The 21988-nt window shown below is 46.0% G+C and overlaps 1 protein-coding gene across 4 annotated transcripts in view; it reads left to right on the top strand.

Annotated features, from left to right (window-relative positions):
- Positions 1 to 20988, top strand: part of LOC143328032 (spectrin beta chain, non-erythrocytic 1) — a 90475-nt gene extending 69487 nt beyond the window's left edge. For 2 of the 4 annotated variants that reach the window (XM_076742883.1, XM_076742885.1), the window contains 20 exons: positions 16 to 162; positions 318 to 581; positions 2631 to 2855; positions 4243 to 4332; positions 4455 to 4733; positions 5559 to 5689; positions 5894 to 6098; positions 6267 to 6641; positions 6746 to 6832; positions 8351 to 8365; positions 10531 to 10688; positions 10826 to 10964; positions 11288 to 11372; positions 11455 to 11651; positions 11929 to 12029; positions 12164 to 12218; positions 16412 to 16614; positions 16793 to 16966; positions 17408 to 17450; positions 18055 to 20988. In XM_076742883.1, the coding sequence (XP_076598998.1) occupies positions 16 to 162; positions 318 to 581; positions 2631 to 2855; positions 4243 to 4332; positions 4455 to 4733; positions 5559 to 5689; positions 5894 to 6098; positions 6267 to 6641; positions 6746 to 6832; positions 8351 to 8365; positions 10531 to 10688; positions 10826 to 10964; positions 11288 to 11372; positions 11455 to 11651; positions 11929 to 12029; positions 12164 to 12218; positions 16412 to 16614; positions 16793 to 16966; positions 17408 to 17450; positions 18055 to 18264 (3183 nt within the window). In that variant the 3' untranslated portion in view covers positions 18265 to 20988. The remainder of the gene's footprint in view (positions 1 to 15; positions 163 to 317; positions 582 to 2630; positions 2856 to 4242; positions 4333 to 4454; positions 4734 to 5558; positions 5690 to 5893; positions 6099 to 6266; positions 6642 to 6745; positions 6833 to 8350; positions 8366 to 10530; positions 10689 to 10825; positions 10965 to 11287; positions 11373 to 11454; positions 11652 to 11928; positions 12030 to 12163; positions 12219 to 16411; positions 16615 to 16792; positions 16967 to 17407; positions 17451 to 18054) is intronic. The other 2 variants (XM_076742884.1, XM_076742886.1) reach the window with 1 other exon arrangement.
- The last annotated feature ends 1000 nt before the right edge of the window (positions 20989 to 21988 follow it).

The raw sequence follows: 21988 nt of genomic DNA, 5'->3' as shown, positions 1-21988 counted from the left end.
TTTGTGTGTCCTCAGCTGTCCCTGTGGATCAATGAGAAGATGCTGACGGCTCAGGACATGTCGTACGACGAGGCCCGAAACCTCCACAGCAAGTGGCTCAAACACCAGGCCTTCATGGCCGAGCTGCAGTCCAACAAGGAGTGGCTGGACAAGATCGACAAGGTGGGCCGGGGGGAAGGATGGACTCTGTTTAAACAGCTGCCAACAGCAAAGATGTCACTGAGTTATCGAGTTTATCACATTAAAAAGCTCTCAGCAGACATCCTGTTTCATTAGCCAATCAGAGCTGAGCACTGAAAATGAACGCTGTCTTTCAGGACGGGCAGGCGCTGATGGCGGAGAAACCAGAGACGGAGGCCATGGTCAAAGAGAAGCTGGCGTCTCTGAGGACGATGTGGGATGATCTGGAGTCGACCACCCAGACCAAGGCCAAGTGTCTGTTTGACGCCAACAAGGCGGAGCTGTTCACCCAGAGCTGCGCCGACCTCGACAAGTGGCTGGCCAGCCTGGAGGGACAGCTGCAGTCCGACGACTACGGCAAGGACCTCACCTCCGTCAACATCCTGCTCAAGAAACAGCAGGTGAGGAGGCGCAGGAGGTTCAGATCCGTGCAGGAGCTCTCCGTGAACCGGAGCATGACCGAGGGGATGCTCCCCGGTCGGGTTTTCGAGTAACAGTGAGCCCTGAAGGAGAACCGAACGGCCTTTACACCATTAAAATCAGACACACTGGACACTGGAGCTGGAGAGCGAGTTAGCATTAGCTCATGTAGCTGAAGTCTAGCATTCCCTCTTCAGCAGGTTTTCCTTGAAGAGTCTGTCTGTCGTCTTAATACAGACCTCACAGGCCGTCTGGTACTTTGGATAATGAGCAAACAGCGTCAGCCTCAGCTGGACTTTGTGTGCAGTGCTAATTAGAAAATGCTAACACGCTAAACTGAGACGGTTAACGTGGTAAACATGCCTGCCAAAGCTCAACGTGCTGATGTTAGCCTTTAGCTCAGAGCACTGCTGTGTCTCCTGTCAGTGCAGTACCTCAGCTCGCCTCTTGACCTTAGACTCGTGGTCTCTGGGACGTTTTTCTCGGACTGCAGCCTGTCAGGCACGTCCTCCTCCGTCTCAGCTCCAGACGAGCTTCACAAACCACATGGTTAGTCTGAGGTGTTCGTTAAGGCCCCCAGGTGTTATTCAGTGCTGGTTCCACATCACATTCTCTTATGAGCAGTGATTGGTCAGATTTGAGTGCTTCCTTCTGTTTGACCTGTTTTTGTGAAACATTTTCACAAAGCGTGAAATTAATTAGTGTTAATTTTTATGATCCAAAGCCCTTAAATTCCTAAAGAGAATCTACTCAGGAAATTCTCCATTTTTACAGTCATGCAGGGGGAGTGAGTCTAACCACCCTTTACATAATTCATCCACTGGTGTGGGCGCACACACACACACACACACACACACACACACACACACACACACACACACACTCACAGCAGTTATGTAATCTTTCATTTGATGTGTTACGAGGCAGCACGGAGTCTGAGAAGTGTGTGTGTGTGCATGTGAGTGTGTGTGTGTGCGTGTGTGTGTGTGTGTGCGTGTGTGTGTGTGTGTGTCTCCACCAGTAACAGAGACAGCGCAGCAGAGTCTGAAGGATGATGTTGGTATTTTCAGTCTATTAGAGCAGCTTCTGTCTTCAGATCTGTGCTGTAACATGTGTGTGTGTGTGTGTGTGTGTGTGTGTGTGTGTGTGTGTGTGTGTGTGTGTGTGTGTGTGTGCGCGGGAGAGAGGGAGTATTAGAAGGAGATCATTAGTGGAGTGTTTGACTTGTTAAGCAGAGAGAGGGGTGAGTCCTCTCCTCCTCCTCCTCCTCCTCCTCCTCCTCCTCTTCTCTCGCTCTGCTCCACTTTTAAACCAGACTCCACCTGATTTTTGGGGTTTTTTATCTTCCTCTGAAGCCGTTTCAGACTGTTGTTCGCTGTCTGGCTGCTGGAGATGATCAGCACTTTGATTTTTATTTCAGACCTTTTCATCTTCGGTGAGGTGAACTCAGATTTTTACTGGGCTGCAGAAGAAGATGAGACGAGGCCTCTGAAACATCTTTTATCCTGTAATTTTTCTTTTTTTTATGGGGCTCAATGAGTGACTCTTCTGTCGCTCTTAAATTTAATTCCTTTTCATTCTTTTTTCATTTTAGAAGTTTGATTCTTTATTATTTTTATTTATTATTACAGTTTAAATATCTGAGGACATATTTTCTCTTTATTTCCTCATCAAAACATTTTTGTAGGTATTTTTTTCCATTTACACTCAAAATCTTCTTACTAGCCTTTTTCAGGGCTTTCAGCTGCATCTCACTGTCTTCTCCAGCAGATAGAGTTTAGACAGTTGTCATGGAGATAGCTCAGCCCGTATATCTGACAGCTGAGCAAACTCCACTGAGGAAGATCATGAGTTGTGGTTGAAAGCTCTGGAAATGACCCGTGAGTGGACGTCTGTTTAACTTTACTTTACTTCATTCCCACTTTGAGCATTTCTTTAAACCCTTCTTTCTATGTGTTTTTACAAACTGTGTATCAGTACTTGTATTCTTCGTTTAGTTGCTGTCTGACCTGTAACCTGTCCTCCTGCAGATCCTGGAGAGCCAGGTGGAGGTGCGTCAGAAGGAGGTGGAGGAGCTGCAGAGCCAGTCGCAGGCCCTCAGTCAGGAGGGGAAAGGCTCTGAGGAGGTGGACGGCCAGAGGATCAGCGTGGAGCGCAAGTTCCAGTTCCTCCAGGCGCCGCTGATGAAGAGACGAGACAACCTCATGGCCTCCCGCGAGATCCACCAGTTCAACAGGGACGTGGAGGACGAGATCGTGAGTAGAGCGGCGACCTTTAACCTTTAACCTTTAACCTTTAAACCTGCTCAGGGTGAAACAGACGGCTGAGAGTAAAACTGAAACCTGCAGGTTTTTCAGAATTCACTTCCATTTCTCAAAACCTGAAAAAGGATCTGACGCTGCAGCGTGAGCAGGGAGGTACAGCTGCGTTATCGCAGTCGTAGTAGTGGTGGTAGTTTTACCAATACTAATCACTAATACTAGTGATGAGTGTTGCAGTAGTAATACAAGCTGTCACAGTAGCAGCAGTATTAGTAGCATTAGAGTTGGCAGTAACAGTGGTAGTATCAATTGAAATTATAGTTGTAGCAGTAGCAGCAACAGTATTACGAGTAGCAGTATTTGTAGTAGGAGTATTGCTGGTAGGATATAAGTGAGAGGAGGGGTCGCAGTACTGGTGACAACAGTAAAAGTAATACTCACAGTACCTGCAGCAACAGAGATCACAGTGTCAGTGTCATGAGTATCAGTGGAGGTTTCAGCAACTTGCTGGAGTGGTAGTAGTAGTAGTAGTAGTAGTAGTAGTAGTAGTAGTAGTAGTAGTAGTAGTACTTGTCATTGCAGTAGAACAGTAGAAGTTGTAGTAGCAGTGGTGCCAGCAGCTTCAGTCGAGTGTTTGGAGAAATAATGTGAAATTCTTTCTCAGTATTTGCAGCAGTGATGAAAAACTGGGTCACAGTGTTCAAGTCAAAACTAACACAAACAATGATATAATCTGTCCGTCTGTCCGTCTGTCTGTGTGCGTCTGTCTCTCTCTCTCTGTCTTTGTCTGTCTGTCTGTCTGTCTGTCTCTCTGTCTCTGTCTGTCTGTCTCTCTGTCTCTGTCTGTCTGTCTCTCTGTCTCTCTGTCTCTCTCTCTCTCTTACTGTCTGTCTGTCTGTCTGTCTGTCTCTCTGTCTCTGTCTCTGTCTGTCTCTCTGTCTCTCTCTCTGTCTCTGTCTCTCTGTCTCTGTCTCTCTCTCTGTCTCTCTGTCTCTCTCTCTGTCTCTGTCTGTCTGTCTCTCTGTCTCTCTCTCTCTCTCACTGTCTGTCTGTCTGTCTGTCTGTCTCTCTGTCTCTGTCTCTGTCTCTCTGTCTCTGTCTCTCTCTCTGTCTCTCTGTCTCTGTCTCTGTCTCTCTGTCTCTGTCTCTCTCTCACTGTCTGTCTGTCTGTCTCTCTCTCTGTCTCTCTGTCTCTGTCTCTGTCTGTCTGTCTCTGTCTGTCTGTCTCTCTGTCTGTCTCTCTCTGTCTGTCTCTCTGTCTCTCTGTCTCTCTCTCTCTCTCACTGTCTGTCTGTCTGTCTGTCTGTCTCTCTCTGTCTGTCTCTCTGTCTCTCTCTCTGTCTCTGTCTGTCTGTCTCACTGTCTGTCTCTCTGTCTCCAGCTCTGGGTTGAGGAGAGGATGCCTTTGGCCACATCAACTGACCACGGACACAACCTTCAGACTGTACAGCTGCTCATCAAGAAGAACCAGGTAGACTCACACACCTTCAGCTGGTGACATGAAAGAAAAGGACAAACGTTCACTGTAGTTGATTTTTAAAGTTACAGTCGCTCCCCTTCTTAAAGCTCGTCTTTGACCTTTGACCCTCACAGACCCTGCAGAAGGAGATCCAGGGCCATCAGCCGCGCTACGACGACATCTTCGAGCGCAGCCAGCACGTCCTGAAGAAAGACAACGCGACGACCGAGCTGATTCGCCAGCGGCTCGCCGAGCTCCAGTCGCTGTGGGAACAGATCAGGAAGGAGACAGAAAAGCGTCACTCCCGCCTCAGCGAGGCCCACGAAGCCCAGCAGTACTACTTCGACGCCGCCGAGGCCGAAGCCTGGATGAGCGAACAGGAGCTCTACATGATGTCAGAGGAGAAGGCCAAGGTGAGGTCAGAGGTCAGAGGTCAGCTTAAAGGTACGTTAGGGTCAGAGTTAGAGAACAGTGCCGCCTGCAGAGAGAGAGAAGTATGACTGCACACCTGATACCCGCTGAAAGAATGGAAACGTTATTCATGGTTATTCCAAGATGGCCTCCGCTGTTGCTAGTCTTGTAGCCACACCTGATGAATGGAAGATACCAGTAAACCAGTTAGCTTGATGAGTTAGCCTTGTTATAGTCATGAACTGTGCATCGAGGGTGGTGTTGGTCGCTCCCTCCGCCCTGCAGGTCAAACACTTCCTGTTTCTGTGTTTCACTTTCAGTTCACCTGTCAGTTCCTCAGTTTGTGGCCGTTCGCAGTAGTTTGGTTCGTTTGTTGTTGGTGTCAGACTGTTTGCTGGTTCTGCTGAATCTCTGCTGGTCAGTGAACATTCAACCCTCTGAACTGACGGAGGAGATTCTCTCTGTGAGCGTAAGAGACGGTCTCTTTGTTCTCTCTGATCTGGGAGGTTTTCAGCGTCGCGTTCAGAAACTTTGGAAGAGAAACTGTTTTACTTCTTACAGCCTGTAAACCAGGTCTCAGCCGATCAGTTAAGTTTAAGTTAAGTCGTCCTTGAGTTGAATTTATTGAGCCTCTGTGTCTCTTTCTGTCCGTCCATCTGTCCGTCTCTTATTTTGCTTCCTCTGCCTTTCATTTTCTCTCTCCAGCTCTCGTTTTTCTGCCTTTGCCTTTTCCTTCCTCTTCTGTTCCTCTTCGTCGTCTCTTCGCTGGTTGTCAGATTCACCCTGAACTGAAAGTAACAGCAGGATCTTCTCTGTGTGTCTCTCAGGACGAGCAGAGCTCAGTGGCCATGTTGAAGAAGCACCAGATCGTGGAGCAGGCGGTGGAGGACTATGCCGACACCGTCCACCAGCTGTCCAGCACCAGCCGGGGCCTGGTGGCCGCCGGACACCCCGACAGGTGAAACGAGTCGCTCCTTCCTTCCTCACATTTCATTTTTTCCTCAGCAGAAAGCTTCTTATGTTTTGTCAGAGAAAGAGAAGAAGCTGAAAATGAGTGTAGAAGATAAAAGTGGAAGAAGTGAAGAAGAGGAGGTGTAAAGGATGAAGAGGGAGAAGAAAGACGATAACAAACTGTGATGCCTGTTTTTCTGTCCTCGTGCAGCGAACGCATCGGCATGCGTCAGTCTCAGGTGGACAAGCTGTACGCCGGCCTGAAGGACCTGTCGGAGGAGCGTCGGGGGAAGCTGGACGAGCGCTTCCGTCTCTTCCAGCTCAACCGGGAGGTGGACGACCTGGAGCAGTGGATCGCTGAGAGGGAGGTGGTGGCCGGATCCCACGAGCTGGGACAGGACTACGAACACGTCACCGTGAGTACAGCACACACTCTGATTGATGGAGACGGTTTGAGGGGTGGACGCGAGCAAAGAGTCCAAAAAGACAAGGAGTTCAATCAGCTCCTCTCCGCTGAGGACGATGACGCTTCTGATTGATCACGTGAGTCTTCCTCGTTAATGCCAAGTCTTCTTGCTCTTCAGATGCTGCAGGAGCGTTTCAGAGAGTTTGCCCGTGACACCGGGAACATCGGCCAGGAGCGCGTGGACACCGTCAACCGGCAGGCGGACGAGCTGATCAACGCCGGCCACGGCGACGCAGCCACCATCGCCGAGTGGAAGGACGGCCTGAACGAGGCCTGGGCCGACCTGCTGGAGCTCATCGACACCCGGACGCAGATCCTCGCCGCCTCCTACGAGCTCCACAAATTCTACCACGATGCCAAGGAGATCCTCAACCGCATCCTGGACAAACACAAGAAGCTCCCGGAGGAGCTGGGCCGGGACCAGAACACCGTGGAGACCCTGCAGAGGATGCACACCACCTTCGAACACGACATCCAGGCGCTGGGAACGCAGGTATCCACAGCAGCCGGAGCATCAGCAAAGACAGTCACAGTTAAACAACACGATCCACCTGCTGTTCAAAGCCTGAATCTCTTCCTCCTCATCTTCCTCCTCAGGTGCGGCAGCTTCAGGAGGACGCCGTGCGCCTGCAGTCTGCTTACGCTGGAGACAAAGCTGACGACATTCAGAAGAGAGAAGGAGAGGTGAGCGTCAGGGAATCAGAAACACATCAGGACTGGCCTCAGTTTACTTTGAATTCAATCTGAGTCTCACTGTCTTCACTGCGAGAACCTGAGATGGAAAAACTTTGTAGATTTATCACCGTTTTTATATTTGGCCCATGAGTTTTAGCCCCGATCGTAGAGGTAGATTACTCCTTATTTTTCTTCCAGGTAAACATCCTTCTCTCACTGGTTGAATTGAAATGAATTGCACCCAGCCCTGATGTTCCTCATGCATGCTGCACTGCTGCTGCACTAACCTTGCACTGGTCCTCCGCCCATGAAAGTGACAGATTCCTAAAATCCGGAGGTTCAGGGTCCAGTTTCCCAGAGAGAAGAATGTGAATAAAAAACATAATAAGTTTGAGCGAGGTCGTTAAAAGATGCCAAAATGCACAATTCTGTCCTTCCAATCATCAAAGTATTTTATTCAGAATCGTAGGAGCAGCTGCGGATCATGAAAACTTAATGACGTCTTACAGGGCATGGTCAAAATGCATCCAGTCTCCTCGCTCATGGTTCAGTACGCACAGAGCTGACCTCTGGGAAGACGCTGTGAAGTCACCTCATTGATGCCCAGAAGGAATCTTTTTCTGATCCTCGTCTGGACAAAACGTCAGCTCGACCGTCGATGTTACGAAGACTGAGACTGTAAAACTTTAACACCTCAGTCGAGTAGACGAGCCGGGCTGAGGATTTTTATCTTTGTTTTAAGCTGAATTTTCGTTTTCTTCACAGCAGCTGAAAAGACTTTCATTACTTTAATACTTTTTTTGGCTCACTTCCGCCTGCTGATGCATTTCATCATGACTTCTGGGAAATCTTTTTTACTCTCAAACTTCCTGCGCTCAGAGGAGAAAATCTCAGTTTTCATCCATCATCCATGACGTAATTAGCCTAGCTTAGGGAGGAACAGTTAGCCTAGCTGCAGCTAAACTGTTAAGACTCATTTGTTCTGCAGGTGGATTAAGGTGGACAGCAGCTGTGTTTCATGGTCCAGCTTCTTCCTAAAGGCTGTGATTTATAGTGACTTCCTTTAACGTCTTCACATCGGCATCACAAACATGGAGAGGGAAACACAAGCAGCCAATCACAGACGAGTCCGTACGTTTCGGAGGAGGCTCTGCAGCCTGCAGGGTGACCTCAGAGCCGACCGTGCAGCTGAACACAGACGTATGAATCCAGCTCGGACCGTCAGCTGGGCTGACAGTTACTGCAGCGTGCACAACGAGCAGCACATTTAATGATGTTCTCAAACCAAACGTCAGTCTATTTTCTCCACATTTCTGTTCACAAACATGTCTTTTCAGCGTGTCTCCGTCCACCCCGGTAAAAAGTCGATCTTGTGATTCTACAAACTCATGAGAAAATCTCCATCTGAAACTGATAACGTCAGTCAGCTGTTGATGATTCTAAGCACTGTGGAGTGTTTTTGATTGCGTTGTGTTTTGACCATTCCCTGTATGTCCATTTCCCTGCATATCCTCCCTGTCCACCCAGAAGAGAAAGGGAGAGGTGAGACTCCGTTTACCAAAAACATCGGCTTTGCATCAGTGTTCATTTTGGCTGCAGTTTTAGACTTTCTTTCAATACTTCGACTAAAATGTTGATAATTTTTAGCAGCATTTTAGTCATTTTCATGCAGTTTAGCTCTGGTTTAGTCTTAATCACGGACCTGGTGATTTGTAAATTCTTGTAGGGTTTGTTTTGTGTCCTTCTGAGGTCGCTGTGTGGGCGCACGTTTGCACAGAACTCGACACAAACTGATTGACAGCTGATGCTGCATGAGTACAAACAAGGTGCAGACTCCACCCACCTGGGCCTCTGAGGACAATAAAACAAACGCTGCTCGTAGTTTGCACATCGATTGGGTCTGGTCAGTAAAATGAAAACCTAAAATTTAGCGTGCAGCTCAAATCAACTTAACATGCATCTTCGATCCTTCACGGCTGCACACATGGGTGCGATCAGATGTTTCTCTTCACATTTGCTTAAAAGTAGTTGCTTGTTAGCTGGCAAAGTGTCACTGCTTGCAGTCCTCTGCAGCCATGTTTCCATCAACTCTGTTAACAATGTCTCACTGTCAGATGGTCTGTGGCTGAAACCGTCACTGAAAAGACTCAAATCACTGGAGATGGAGCGGTTTTCAGTCTGCAGGGGATTATTATTTAAAGGCGGTCAGTAGGGCCTGCAGTCATATATAGACGTTCATTCTGCAGACGCTTGTAGCTAAAACGAACGACAGACTTCATGTAAGGCATAGAAAGCGCTAACTGTGCAGCTTGGCCTTGTGACGCTCAGGCGCTTTGACTTGTGCTGCTGCTTTTGGCAGAAAAACGTGGCGGAGCGTCTCTTTATTTCTTCCTCACCCTGAAACCAAACAGGCTGGTGACAGTTAGCAGCTTGTTTCAGCTGCAAATGTCTGACAGTAAATTCTGTTAAGATGCGTAAGTTTACGTCAAATCACAGGAAATGACGACATCAGCCGCTGTTGCATGAACATGACCGAGCTGAAGCTTTAACATCTGGTTAGAATTTAGCTTTAATTCATTCTGAATGCTAAATCAGAATTTATATGATTTGATCTTAGAGTTCTTGATCGTACTCTGACAAACCCTCTGGTGGGACACTGGAGGCCTTCAGCAGTCCTGCAGCAGCAGCTGTTTTGTTGTTTGAATTGATCAGACGAGGTTAAATATTATGTTGCGATTGATGAACTGATCAGTTCATCGCTCAGCCATCTGATCCAGAGGTAGAGCATCGTAGCTGGCTAACCATAGTACCTGTGCAAATAATCTCCACCGTCTGGTTGTCAACCTCACTTGCTCACTTAGCTTGTAGAAGCTAGCATTAGCATGCTATGGCTACTGGGTATTTAGCTTGCTAACAGTTAGCTCAGGTTAGTGGATCTGACTCCTTGATCATGTTGACTGGAAGCATCTTTTCGTGGATCTTCACATTCTGGACAACGAGCTGCTGCAGCTGGCAGCTCGTAGGTTGATGGTTCGACGCCTACGAGACACTGCAGCTCATTATTCAGTCAGTTATTCAAGCACACAGACTCTGTGCTGTTTGAAGACTTAAAACAAAAAAGTACTGAATTGATTAGCCCTGCACCAAATCTGCAAAAAGAGCCTTTACTGGGTAAATGTGTGTGGCAGCAGGTGGTCTGAGCCAGTGGAGACAGTCCACTGAAGACGTGGACGGTTGGTGATCAGAGTATAATCCTCCGTCACAGTAGATTAAATCCTGTATTACAGTACTGATTTGTATTGGCTCTTCCCATCGTTACCTCAAAGCAGAGCTGCTCACAGAGATGATATTATCCCAGATCTCTCAGTAAATGCATTGATGTCATGTTGCCCTGCCTTTGCCTCCCCGGTCTGAATGCGTTGTTTCTTATTTGCTTTATTTCTTTATTTCCCCGGCTGTTACGCTCCTGTTTCCCTGCAGTAGATCCGTGTCCCTCCGTAATGAATGAAGTTTTTCTAAACTCCTGAGATGGTTTTGGTCCCTCAGACGGTCTCTGCTGATCAGACGCTGCTCATAAAGCAGCGAGCTGTTCATAGGCTGGTCTTCATCGATCAGGTTCAAACAGTGCTGACCTGCGTGTTAGAGGAGTCCAGCCTCTGGTCCGTCTGGTCCTGAACTCTGCTGTCCGTCATCTCGTCCCCCCTCAGGTCCTCGAGGCCTGGAAGAACCTGCTGGAGGCGGCGGAGGGCCGCCGGGTGAAGCTGGTCGACACTGGAGACAAGTTCCGCTTCTTCAGCATGGTGCGCGACCTGATGCTGTGGATGGAGGACGTGATCCGCCTGATCGAGACCCAGGAGAATCCCAGGTGAGCACACACCTGAAGCACAGGTCAGCTTGAGGTCAGACATGATCACAGCTGGTGTGTTTCATATCAAGCGAGCTGTGGATTCAGCGTTTCCTCTGGTTCCGCATCGCTGACGTGGTTTGTTTGTGTGTTTTCAGGGACGTGTCGTCGGTGGAGCTGATGATGAACAACCACCAGGGCATCAAGGCGGAGATCGACGCCCGCAACGACAGCTTCACCGCCTGCATCGAGCTGGGAAAAGCCCTGCTGGCCAGGAAGCACTACGCTTCAGAGGAGGTGGAGACGCCTTCATGTGGTTCAATAACAGCAGAACTGATCAGTTTACGGCTTAAAAACTGAGCAGATACTTCGTTTATATTAATCATTCTTCGTGTTTAACTAAAGCTGATCTTCATCTCCAGTATCAGGTCATTTCAGGTCTTTCTGCTTTAGTTTCCAGATGTTTCCTGGCTGTGTTCAGTCTTATGTGAGCTGTTTTTTTGGGTTTAGTTTCACCATGTTGTAGTTTTAACAGCATTTTTAACTGATAAGTAAAATATCAGTGAAATCGTTCGGATGTTCAGCGTGAATCAGAAATGAAAGATGTTTTCTCTCCTCAGATTAAAGAAAAGTTGTTACAGTTGACGGACAAGAGGAAAGACATGATTGACAAGTGGGAGGACAGATGGGAGTGGCTTAGACTGGGTAAGGCACCTCATCCAATCACAGACAGGCCATGAACAGAAGTAGCCCATCAATCCGGTTTAATGTGGATGTGTGTGTTCAGTCCTGGAGGTGCACCAGTTCTCCCGGGACGCAGGTGTGGCCGAGGCGTGGCTGCTGGGTCAGGAGCCTTACCTGTCCAGCAGGGAGATCGGCCAGAACGTGGACGAGGTGGAGAAGCTCATCAAACGCCACGAGGCCTTCGAGAAGTCGGCCGCCACCTGGGAGGAACGCTTCGCCGCTCTGGAGAGGCTGACCACGGTGAGACACCCAGTTTGGAAATCAGGTCTTCTTTCACTCACTTTTGATGGCGTGAAAGAGTATAATTGGATCTGATGAAGCTCTCTGCAGGTCTGCAGGTGTGAAGATCTGATGAAGTCAGTGTTCATTCAGCATTAACTTCAGGAGTTCATTCTGGTCTCACTTTTAAAGCTGCGGTTCAGCGTTGAAGAGTCAAACTGTCAGGACTCGTTCGACTCTTTATCGCTTCTCTGAGAGTGTTTTTTACGCGTGTGTGTGTGTGTGTGTGTGTGTCCAGATGGAGTTATTGGAAGTGAGAAGAGCGCAAGAGGAAGAAGAGAAGAAGAGGCAACCCCCGTCCACTGAGGCTCAGCCGGGCGACGCTGCAGCTCAGCACAGGTCAGAGCTTCTCAACGCTCCTCTCAGGAGTAACTTCCTGTCGTTTTATTGAGTTATGTCGTCTTTGAAGATCATGTTTCAGTCGTCAGTTTCAGGTGTGTGTTGAGCCGGTTGTGTTCTTTGTGTGTTTGCAGGGAGGGCGAGCCGCTGTCTCAGAACGGGCTGCCGTCCGATCAGGAGTCGCCCAGGGTTAGTTACCGCTCGCCTGCCTACCAGAAATACAGCAGCACCCTGCAGAGCCGCCGGCCCGCCGCCGCGCCCTGACACACACACACACACACACACACACACCAGCATTAACCTTTGACCTCATATAGGAGTATCATAGACTCTGTTGTTAACTGCATGTAGCAACGGTAACATTCCTCTTATAGCGTTTATTGTTTGCTTCTTCCTGATTTCTTATTTTCGTCGTGTAGTTTAACTTTAAAGGCGTCTCGAGCCTAATTTTAGCTTTGTTTTCAGATATTAGTGTAATAACTTTTAACAAAATGAGATCTTCATCTTTGAGAGGCTTCAAAATAACCGCTAAGTAAAAGGGAGCAGGGATGGAAGCAGTGGGCCTGATGGGAAATGTAGTCTTTATTAGGAGACGCAAAGAGTAGCATGAGAGTGAGAGCTGTGAGGAAGCTGTCTTAAACTCACCAAACATTCCCTTTTGTACTGAATCAGTTCAATGAAATTAGACCACAGTGAAGATGAAGATGAAGATGAAGCTCTGTACTCTTTAGACACATGAGGAACACCATTTAAATATTTCAGTGTTTACATTTTGAGACTTTTAGCAAAAGATGTATGAATCCCTGTTTGGTGTGAGTGTGAGTGCAGACAACACACACACACACACACACACACACACACACACACACACACACACACACACACACACTTCCGTCCGTTCCGTCCTTCATCTTTCTTTTCCCTCCTCCCTTCTCTCCTCTGTCTCTCTCAGCTCGACGCTCCTGTCATCCTCTCCCCTCAGCTGTTAATGTTTCTGCTCGTTTACGTCATCATTTATAAGCTCACCTTCTGGAATATGAACACCTGAGAAGGTGACCAACACGCCACCGTCACGCAAAAATCAGGTTTTAAAACCACAAACAGCCACTTCTAGATATATTGATCAGTTAAAGTTTTGTGGCTGTTGAGTTGATTTTTATTCCCAAATGTAAATTAGGGTGTCGTCAGCATAATGAGATATACGGAAACTGAACATGAAAAAACTAATAACGCCAAATATAAATCATGCATTCGTCAATTATAACAAAAATCAGCAAAAGTATTGTAATACTGTCACAACTCCTCCAAAATATACTGAGCTCTTATTCAGATAAGTCATGTCTTACTCTTATTGTCTTAAAATAAAGGACTTTAAGCTGCTCTAAGTTCAGCTTCATCATTCACATGTCGACAATCAGATTTATAGAGTTACAAAATGTGCTCCAAACATGAAAATCAATGCCAAAAAAATACTTAAACGTTTCCTGAGAAAGTCACCTCTACCTGCCCCAGGTGTGTCTACATCCCACAGATTCACCATCTTCAAAATCATCACATTCATTCCACAAAATCATTCCACAGCTTCATGTAAAGCTGATCCTCCGTGAAGTTAATGAGCATTTACACGTGTGTGTGTGTGTGTGTGTGTGTGTGTGTGTGTGTGTGTGTGTGTCCACTCCATCCTCTTCATTATATTTGCTCAGTGTTTCACTGCGACTCTGTTTTGTATGATCACTGTTGTCAGTCTGTTGTGTTCATGGTTCACCTTCTTTATTTCCATCCAGCTCCTTCACTCGTTCCCTCACTAACACACATTCCCCAATAAACCCTGTCAGACCCGATCGCTGCTCTCAGACCAGTACTGTGTGTCCGTCCATGTGTTATCATGTGTAGCTGTGACTTCTCTCCATATACAGGTTCAAGGTTTCTTTTTGTTCTTGTTGCATGTTTTCACCATCGTTAGCATTTCAGTTTTCAGTCAATGTTGTTTTTCTTCACATCATGTTCTTCATCGATTTCCATCCTGGGGCTGGCGACAACATCTAAACACACGTTACAACCACGACTCTAAAGACGCTGCGTAAAACATAAATACAACACAATGTAAACTCAACTGGAAACCGCGCAAACACAGTATATTTAAAGTTTGAGCTCATCGGCTTCATTGATTTTTATAAAGACGATCAGTCAAATGAGGTGTGGAGCTGAGCAGAAGGCAGCATCACTTTCTGCTGTGAATGGAAGACAACAAGGAAAAAGACAAAAATATGGAGCTCAGTTCAGTTTCATATCGCAGCTCCAGTCAAATTAAGACCAGTAATGTATCTTTTGACAGCAGTAATGTGGGATTTAGACCACGATGAAAATTATCATGAACAATATTTCACACCTGACAGAAATCAGATCGTCTGAGATCTAAATCGTTGATCGTTCAGGTGATTAATCAGCAGTCTTAACCTTAAAATGCACGTCAGGCAATAATCAATTTCGCAGGAGTTTGGTCAAATCCTCATTAAGTCATAATCAGCACTGTCGTGAAAGCAGGGTTGTGTCAGTTGAAGTAGTACTTTACATGCTTTCATATTTGATAGTTTAGTACAATAAAATAACCAGTTATGCAGTAAAATTCAACTCTCTTTGATGGGATTTGGTTCTAGCACATCCCGAACGTCCCAGTGTTTGGTAAAGATGAACCCATCGTCTGCTGTTGCTGCAGGTGGACGATCGTGCAGAAGCTAAATTGATCCGTCCTGAGTTCATCCAGTTCTCAGAGGAGATAAAACGACGGTTGCCGTTGGTTTAGCTCTTGACTGTGAACGCTGTCAGGAAGTATTTTGCAGTATTTCAATGAAAGTACTCAGAGTTGGTCCGAAGCTTGTCAGGAATTATTGTAAAGCTTTGAGTTACACCTTCTAGAAATGGTCCAGTCCTTGATCGTGTTGGTCCGACTCTTTACAAGCTAAGACCTGGTCCAGTGTTTGACGAGCTTCAATAAAACGTCTCTAAATGGGTCCAACCTTCGCTGAGCTGTCAGGGAAAGCTCGTACACGTTGTCCAAACCTTGTTGACCTCTAAGTCAATGCTCTCTGGATCAGCTGAGCCGTGAAGGCTCTCAGTAAACGCTCACGATTGGTCCAGCTCTCGCCAAACTTTAAATTAAAGCTCCCGGGATTGGTCCAGCTCTTTGAAGCCCTTCCGTTAAAGCTCCCAGGATTGGTCCAGCCCTCAAAAAGAGCTTCCACCATTCGTCCAGCCCTGGAAGAGCTCAGTAACAGGGTAATAAGCATCCAGTTGGAGTGGGTGTGGTGTGGAAAAATAAAATCTGTTTGGATACTAGGCCAATCGCATTCTCCCCTCACCAATAATGATGCCCAGTAATAAGTTCCAAGCAATTTTGTGGATAATTGTTTGAGATTGTGTTTGTTGTTCTTCTCGTCTGCTGGCTTCTGCCTGTCCTCGTCTGTCTTCACGCTGTCCACCATGTTGTGTGTTCTGAAGTGGTGTTGTGATTTGTGATGCATGTCCTAAAGTCTGTAATCAGTGCATGACCAGACGGCGTTACCTTCCACGTGCTCTTAATGTTCAATGATGTTTTTCTAATCAGTCCTGCAATTCAGCGCTGAGCTCACACAATTAAACGCTGAAGGAACAAAAGCCAGGAAATGCATTGAAGAGGCTGTTCAAGGTCCAGTTTGGTGACTACGATCAGCTTGATGTCAGAGTTTATGGACTCCAGTCAGAAACGAGATGAACTTAATGAAACCCAACAAGACTTTGAACTTTGACCATTAAAGCAAACGATTACTCCAGACGTTACCTGGTTCCCACCTCCTCATGCATGTCGATTTTCTTTGCCATATATGACAGTGAGTTGAATAGTTGATATCATATTTTCACTGTTTTTGAACATTTCACAGACTGAACTTTTTCCCTCAACTGACTTGAAACTTGAGTTTGAAGACTTGAGACTTGTAGTGACTTGGTGTCGCCTCTGGTTAATCTGTTAATCTGCAGTTTGATGTGAAAACTTGGTCTGTGTCTGAATCCAAAGAGATTTTGTCGTTGCAGATTGAGGCTCATGAAGTGAAGCCGTGTACAGTTTTATTTAGCTGGAGTAGATTCAGAGGAGACGAGCCGATGAAAGCTTGGCAGTCGTAAAGGTTGCAGACGAACAGCACATCCCTTCATGCTGGAGTCTATTTTGGGACAGTTTATTGAATTCAAAGCGTCCTCACAGCCTGTGATTCTGCTCTGCTCTGCATGCTGCAGCTCTGATAGGTCTGATTTACAGCTTCTGCCAGAGAAAGACTTTTAAAAAGAGTGCATGAGACGGATGCATCCGCCCACCGTCCTCCTCTGACTCCTCTCTCTTCTGTTTCCAGGACAACGTCGAAGGGGCCGAGGCGGTCAACGGGGTGTCGGAGCCCAGCCCAGCGGGGTCTCCCGGGGCATCTCGTAAGGGCAAGGCCAGCCAAGCGGCGACTCTGCCGGCCAAGACCCAGCAGGACGCCCCCACGTCCCAGCTGGAGGGCTTCCTGCACCGCAAACACGAGTGGGAGGGCCACAACAAGAAGGCTTCAAGCAGGTGGGAGCGTCAGGCTGCTGAAAGACGACCAGCAACTCTACAGCTCAGTGCTCAGTGTTTATCGCCTCTGTGCGATGAAAATATTACAGTCTGGAATTAAAACAAGTGATGTTTAGAAACCGTTGATGCTTTTAACTTTGAAGATCTTGATGATCGGACTCCCGCTGTGTCTCTGCAGGTCGTGGCACAATGTGTACTGTGTGATCAATCAGCAGGAGATGGGTTTCTATAAGGACCAGAAGAGCGCCAGTCAGGGGATTCCCTACCACAGCGAGATCCCAGTCAGCCTGAAGGACGCCGTCTGCGAGGTGGCGCTGGACTACAAGAAGAAGAAACACGTCTTCAAGCTCAAGTGAGTCCTGATGATGAAGCCGGCTGTTGGCTGGGCTGAACTGAGGAGGATGTTTGATTGGCTAATCTGACTTAGACGAAGCAGTCAGTTATTTCTTCCTTTTGATGAAGCTCTCCGGTCAGCAGAGGTTTTCAGACTGAGAGTTTATGTGAGGTAAAAACGCTACCTGAGCTGAGCTGAGACACATCGTAACACGCAGAGAAACTGAAACCTCCAGAGGATGTGAATACAGATAAACATCCATGAATCATCCTCCATGGCAACATTATACTTCCTGTTTACATTTCCTAAATTCTCTAATCAGAAGTAAGACAAAGAATGATAACGTGACTCGAGCTTTCTGTCCAGCGTCATCCTGAAACCGTTGTGCAGGTGTGACGATGTTCTGTCAACTTCCTGTAAATGTTCGATGTTTATTGAACCCGTCTGTCACTTCAACAGGATTACTGACGGGAACGAGTATCTCTTCCAAGCCAAAGATGACGTAAGTTTAGCATTTATTTCTGTGTTTCATCCTTCTGTTGTTATATTCACAGTGGTCACATGGCTGAAGTCGTCCTCGGCGTCTCTGTGCTCCACTGATTTTTACACATTAACATTATTATGACTGCTGTCACTTAGCAGCCTTTTTGCATAAGATGGGGTTTTGTGTAATTTATTTCCAATTTATTTTATTTATTTGTTTGAACATTAATTTTAATGTAGTTTTAGCATTAAACAGCTCTTATTTGATATTTATTTATTCATTCATTCATTTGTTTGTGTTTTATTTATTTTTCCCTGTATGTATTATTTATGTAACACTTCACTTTGAGTTTGTCTATGCGGGATATGAATAATTAATAAATGTTGTGCAACACTCTGCAATGTAGTTGTAAACAGATAAGTGCTTATCGATGTCCTAAAATGTCCCTCTATCTGTTAGCAGCCATTATAGTGTGTTATAGTCACTTATTAAATATTTATAAACGCCTCTTTAATGCTAATTAGGGCACTTAACGTGTTTCCTGTTTCCTCGTTAGCTGTTTCGGTGCAGCAGTTACTCTTCCTCCTCAGCCCTCCCTCACTCTCTCCTCCTCATCCTCCAGGACGAGATGAACACGTGGATCTCGGCCATCTCAGCCGCCGTGTCGGGCGACAAGGCGGAGGTCACCCCCAGCAGCCATAGCACGCCGGCCCCGGCCGCACGCGCCCAGACGCTGCCGGCCTCCGTCGCCTCTGCGACGGCCGAGTCCAGCCCGGGCAAACGAGAGAAAGACAAGGAGAAACGCTTCAGTCTGTTCAGCAAGAAGAAATAGACGCTCCTCCTTCCCTCCTCCTCCTCCTCCTCCTCCTCCTCCTCCTCCCTTTGGTGCTGTTTGGGGTCGCTCCTCATTATCGATCCACAAATATTTGTTGATGTCAATCGACCGAATTCTCGATTTAGAATCAGCTCGTAGCGACTGATGCTGTAGAAACTAACAGAGTAACACGACGTAATGAATCTTCTTCTAAAAGAATTAAATTTAATCAGCTGTGACTGTCCAATATTCAGATAATGTAACAATAACTCTGTAACTCGATGAGGAAAAACAAACCTGACCACCGGTTTTCAGTAACTCCTTTAAAGGTGTGGACAGCTCCTCCAGCATCGATGTCAAATAAAATCCCAAACAGCCCCTCTCTTCCTTCCTTACATTCTCTCTTCCTCTTCCTCCTCTTCCTCTCAAAGCGTGACTCCAGCATGCAAGCTCCGAGCCAAAACTCTCCACTCTGTGCCTATCAACCGTCCGGTCGGCTCAGAGCAGTACAGCTACAACACACCACCTGTATCCTCCGTTCAGTTTTTGTAAGATAAGGAGCGGGAAAAGCCATTAAAGCCAGATCGGATCGAAGGAAGAGAATCTAAACGGGGTCTGCAAACGCTTCAGGCAGCTGCTGTCATAGAAAAAAAACAACAGAGTTTGCCGCTGAACAACAACACGATGTAGAGGAGCTCCCACAATATTCCTCTTTATTATTCTTATTGCTATTATTTGTGTTTTCTATCTCCTGCTGTTTTGTTTCTCTGCCTCCTCATCGTCCCGGCTTTTCGTCGACTACTGCCTTTTGTGGGTTGTGTTTACGCTCCCGAGTCGTCTCAGTTTTTTTGGGTTTCGTTTTTGTTTTTCGGGAAGTTGTAGGTAGTTCCTGTTAGGGTCCATCCTCAGTTTTTGCGAGGCCTTGTCTTTGCAAGATGACGTGTATCCCTCTGTAGTGGGGAAAACTGAGACCACGGCGGGGTAAACCTCTGAAATTACACCTCGCACATGTTTGAGCTGAAGTATCTAAAGAACGAAGATGAAGGAGTGCGGAATCGTGTGAAAGTGCTGAAAGTGAAGTTGAAGAGCAGAAAAATGGGGGTGGGAGTAGAGAGCAGCCCCCTGAGTGCACTGTGCATTTGGAAATATAAACACATTTTGTGCGCGGGATAATTCTGCTTTTCTCTTGGTTTCGTTGCAATAAGCCTTTAAAAAGCAAATTAGCATCCCGACGTTGTGTTAGCTTCCGGTGCTGTCTAATTCCTGCAGCGTCACAGAAAGCGGCTGTAATTTGGAGCGTTACCCTGCGGTGCTTTGAACTGTATGTATAACTTGTGTATAACAAACTGTTAAAATAAACCTGTGTTTAATTTCACCTATTATTATTATTATTATTATTACTACTAATAAGACCTACCAACCATAATAAGCTTCATTTGAGTATAACTTTCTTTACCTGAAAACCTAACGATGTGTACACTTAACGAATCTAAATGAAGGAGCTGTCGAGTCGCTGCCGCTCGACGGGGGAATCAATAACTAAGACCAGTAAGAATGTTTGTTAACTCAAACTTTAAAGCATCCAGTAAGTTTTATTTTCTACTTCTCATTTAGTTATTTGGAATCTGTTTTTGTTTCCTTCAGTCTGTATTTTCTGTTCCACAGTTAAACGATGTCTAAGGTTTATTTAGTCTGACGAGTATGGAGACGTAGATGTACTATAAAAACAAATTACTTTAAGCATTGCTGTTAAGTGGACAAGTTGGTTCTAAAAAGCATTTACTGGAAGTGAGTTATGTTGCAGAATAATGGTCGCTTGCTTGTTGGCTTCAGCACACATTTTTTAGGATTTCAGACTTTTGAGCTCACAGTGACAGCTGTTGAGTTACTCGCCCTCAATGGAAGCCCTTTAATGACAAAATTAACAGGAGAAGTTTGAGCCGGGATCAGAAACAGATCTGTGAGCATGACAACAAGTTTCAGCTGCAGGATTGTTTCAGACCTGCTGTCGTTTGGGTCATACGTTCAACTAACGTGCCAAAACTTTCAAACACTTAATTTTGTTTTTTTCAGCACTGACAAATACCAAAATATAGTTTGAAAATGTAAAAAAAAAAAAAAAAAAAAGCCTAAATTTACTGCTAAATTTGTTGCTGATTTGAGGAAAAACAAACTGGACGGATTCTGTGGAAACGTGTTTCTTAGAGGTGAGTTCAGATTTCAAACTGAGCCACAGATCTCATCTTGTTTTCTGCTCACTTGTAATTTTGTCATTAATTAACTTCCGTACCTACCAGGAGGGGTGGAGGTACAGCAGGAGTAAGGAGCCCCAGAGTGTGAGAGGTGGGTGCGTTTGTTTTTCCACAGCTGGTGGTGGGGTCGGTCGGGTGGGGCTCAGAAACACCTGAAGTAACTCTTCAGTCGGTGATTGGTCCTGATGGTTCCTGTTTTTTTTTTGTTTTGTTTTTTTTGCTTCATTTTCTGGCAATTTGATAAATATAGTGTGCATTCCTCTGTCACTGTAACCATAGTAACAAGATATTTCTTCATGTTGCACAATCGACAACGCCACGATGGGGGTGGGTGGGTTCGGGTGGGGGTGGGCAGGGCCGGGTTTGTAGGTGAGGCATTGAGTGTGATGTGGACCAGGGGTCACTGCTAGTTGGATCTGCACCCGTAGACTTCTCCCCATCTGTTACATATGTGCAAAAAGCCATTAAAATGCTTTTAAAATGAACCAAACGGACTCGGTTTGTTTTCTCCTGTGTGACGTTAATCAATAACAATGATCAATAACATCCTCCTGAATCACCACTGGCAGGTTCGTCAAGCAGCTCGGACGCCTGATATTAATAAATGTTTGTATTATGAATCAGCTGCTGCTACATACGAGCTGGAGTGCAGCAGTTCAATAAGCCGACTCATTGATCGTTTATCTGAAATCACACAGAAATGACTGGATCGTAGTTTTATAGTTTTACTCCTTGGTTGTATTTCTGAGTATTGAAATAATGTTTTACACACTCAAACTGTTCAATAATCAATAACATTGAGATTATCACTAAAGATTTGCACATTTTCACAGGCTGCACGGCTGGTTTCAGCTCTAACGAGTGAACAAACGCTGATGTTTTATTTTAAAGTATCAAACATGAAGCAGTAAATCAATCTATTAAAAAAATCTCCTCTTGTCTGAATGTGAAGGAGCCTGGAGTCAGTCTGAGAAACGGAGTATTACCTGATTTTAGAAGTACTGGAGGTGGAGATCCTCAGGGCTGCGTTCGAGGTCCGCTTCTCTTTTTCTGTGTTAATGATTTAATGTTGTTCTAGAGATGTTTTTTGTATGCAGAGGAGGGAGGATTCAAAGAGTCTCCTGAAAATCAAACAGCAGTCTGTCAGTGGATTTAAGGTTATTTTTAAGACCGACCAAAGATAAAATGTTCAGCTGGTGAAGCTTCATGTCTGCCTGGATCAGATCGTCACATCCTGTCCGGAGCTCTGGACTCTGCTGCCACCTCCTGGTTAAAACGATTATCTCAGCTTTCAAAAATAAACTCCAGACGACACCAAAGTGATAAAAGTGACCTTAAAACTTCATCATTTTAGTCATTTGATAAACAAACTGTTTATGGATCTCACTGATAAAAGACTCTGAGCTGTTTTAAGAGATGATGTTCGACCAGTTTAGTTTCATTTCGTGGCTCTGATGTGAGAGTTTGTGTTTTTATTCTGCTGCTCTACA

The sequence above is a fragment of the Chaetodon auriga genome, chromosome 11 (assembly GCF_051107435.1).
Source record: "Chaetodon auriga isolate fChaAug3 chromosome 11, fChaAug3.hap1, whole genome shotgun sequence".
Classification (NCBI taxonomy): Eukaryota; Metazoa; Chordata; class Actinopteri; order Chaetodontiformes; family Chaetodontidae; genus Chaetodon; species Chaetodon auriga.
Note: the sequence above shows the minus strand (reverse complement) of the source record. Positions and strands in the feature narration are given on the sequence as shown.